The sequence below is a fragment of the Corvus brachyrhynchos genome, unplaced genomic scaffold (assembly GCF_000691975.1).
Source record: "Corvus brachyrhynchos isolate BGI_N302 unplaced genomic scaffold, ASM69197v1 scaffold47, whole genome shotgun sequence".
In the NCBI taxonomy this organism is placed as follows: domain Eukaryota; kingdom Metazoa; phylum Chordata; class Aves; order Passeriformes; family Corvidae; genus Corvus; species Corvus brachyrhynchos.
Genome location: NW_008239292.1, coordinates 751710 through 752905, shown reverse-complemented (window position 1 = coordinate 752905; position 1196 = coordinate 751710). Strand labels below are relative to the sequence as shown.

Sequence of the window (1196 nt, the reverse complement as noted above, 5' to 3'; positions counted from 1 at the left end):
GCACACAGTCCGGCGACGGCGACCCCCCGCCCCCCCTGCGGTGCCACGGTCGTGGCTGGATGTCACAGCTCATCCCGGGACTCACTCGGGGACCGGCGGGACCAGAAGCACCAGAAGGACCTTGTTCACCAGGAGAGCCCTGTGACAATCGAGGAGGAAGAAGAAGAAGCGACATCAGAGGTGACATCAGCGCCTCGTGCTGCCTCCAGGACGTGCGGCAGCGCCTGCAGTCACCGTCACCCCACGGGACTTACGGGAGGACCAGGTGGGCCCTGGAGACCAGAGAAGCCTCTGTGACCCTTCATGCCTCTGTCACCCTGTTCACCGGTTTCACCTTTGTCACCACGGGGACCTTGTGGACCCTGCAGGAGAAGGAGGAGGAGGAGGAGGAGGAGGAAGATGAGTTGAGTGAGGTCCAGGCCAGTCCCTGTCCCCACACCTGTGGGGACACAGAGGCACCGAGGAGGACGCAGCAGAACATCACTTACAGCAGGACCACGAGCACCAGCAGGACCAGGGGGGCCAGCGGGACCTTGGGGACCCTGGGACAGGAGACAAAGGGACAGGTTAGAGCGTCCTGCACCTCCTGCTGCTGCTGGCTTGGAGCAGAACCACCCTGAGATGCTCAGGGACCCCCGAGCAGGGTGGTGGCACCCCTGGCATTGCCCTTTGCAGGGTGGTGGCCCCTGTGGCTTCCTGGGGAAGCTCCTTCCAGCAGCAAGAGCTGAGCCCGGGGCCAGACCCCAGAACGGGGCCCGTTTGGGGTGTCCCCGGCCCGGGGGGTGCCAGGGGAGCTGTGGGAAGAGCATCACTTACGGTCTCACCGCGATCTCCGTTCTTGCCAGCAGGACCGACGGGGCCGGGGGCACCGGGGGCACCGGGAGCACCAGGGGGGCCGGCGGGGCCGGTCTCACCACGATCACCCTGCGAGGAGGAGGAGGAAGAGGAGAGGTCAGTGTGGTCCAGCACTGCCCCATCACCCCTCCCGTGCCCCGTTAGAGCCCACTCACCTTGGGACCAGCAGCACCGTCACGGCCGGGGGCACCTTCAGCACCGGGAGAGCCCTAAAGGGAGCAGAGACCCCCGTTAGGGGTGGGAGGTACCGGGGGTCTCACTGAGCCCCCCACGGGCAGCCCCCATCGGTGCCCTGAGCGGGCACGTCCTCAGCACGGGGCGGTCCGTGCCCCCCCGCCCCC

General features: G+C 67.3%; 1 protein-coding gene across 1 annotated transcript in view; it reads right to left on the bottom strand.

Moving 5' to 3' along the window:
• COL1A1 (collagen type I alpha 1 chain) overlaps positions 1–1196 on the bottom strand; it is a 31015-nt gene that overhangs the window by 17481 nt on the left and 12338 nt on the right. The window contains exons 35-39 of the mRNA XM_017740491.1: positions 1011–1064; positions 817–924; positions 489–542; positions 255–362; positions 5–139 (exon numbers count right to left, since the gene is read on the bottom strand). Of these exons, the coding sequence (XP_017595980.1) occupies positions 5–139; positions 255–362; positions 489–542; positions 817–924; positions 1011–1064 (459 nt within the window). The remainder of the gene's footprint in view (positions 1–4; positions 140–254; positions 363–488; positions 543–816; positions 925–1010; positions 1065–1196) is intronic.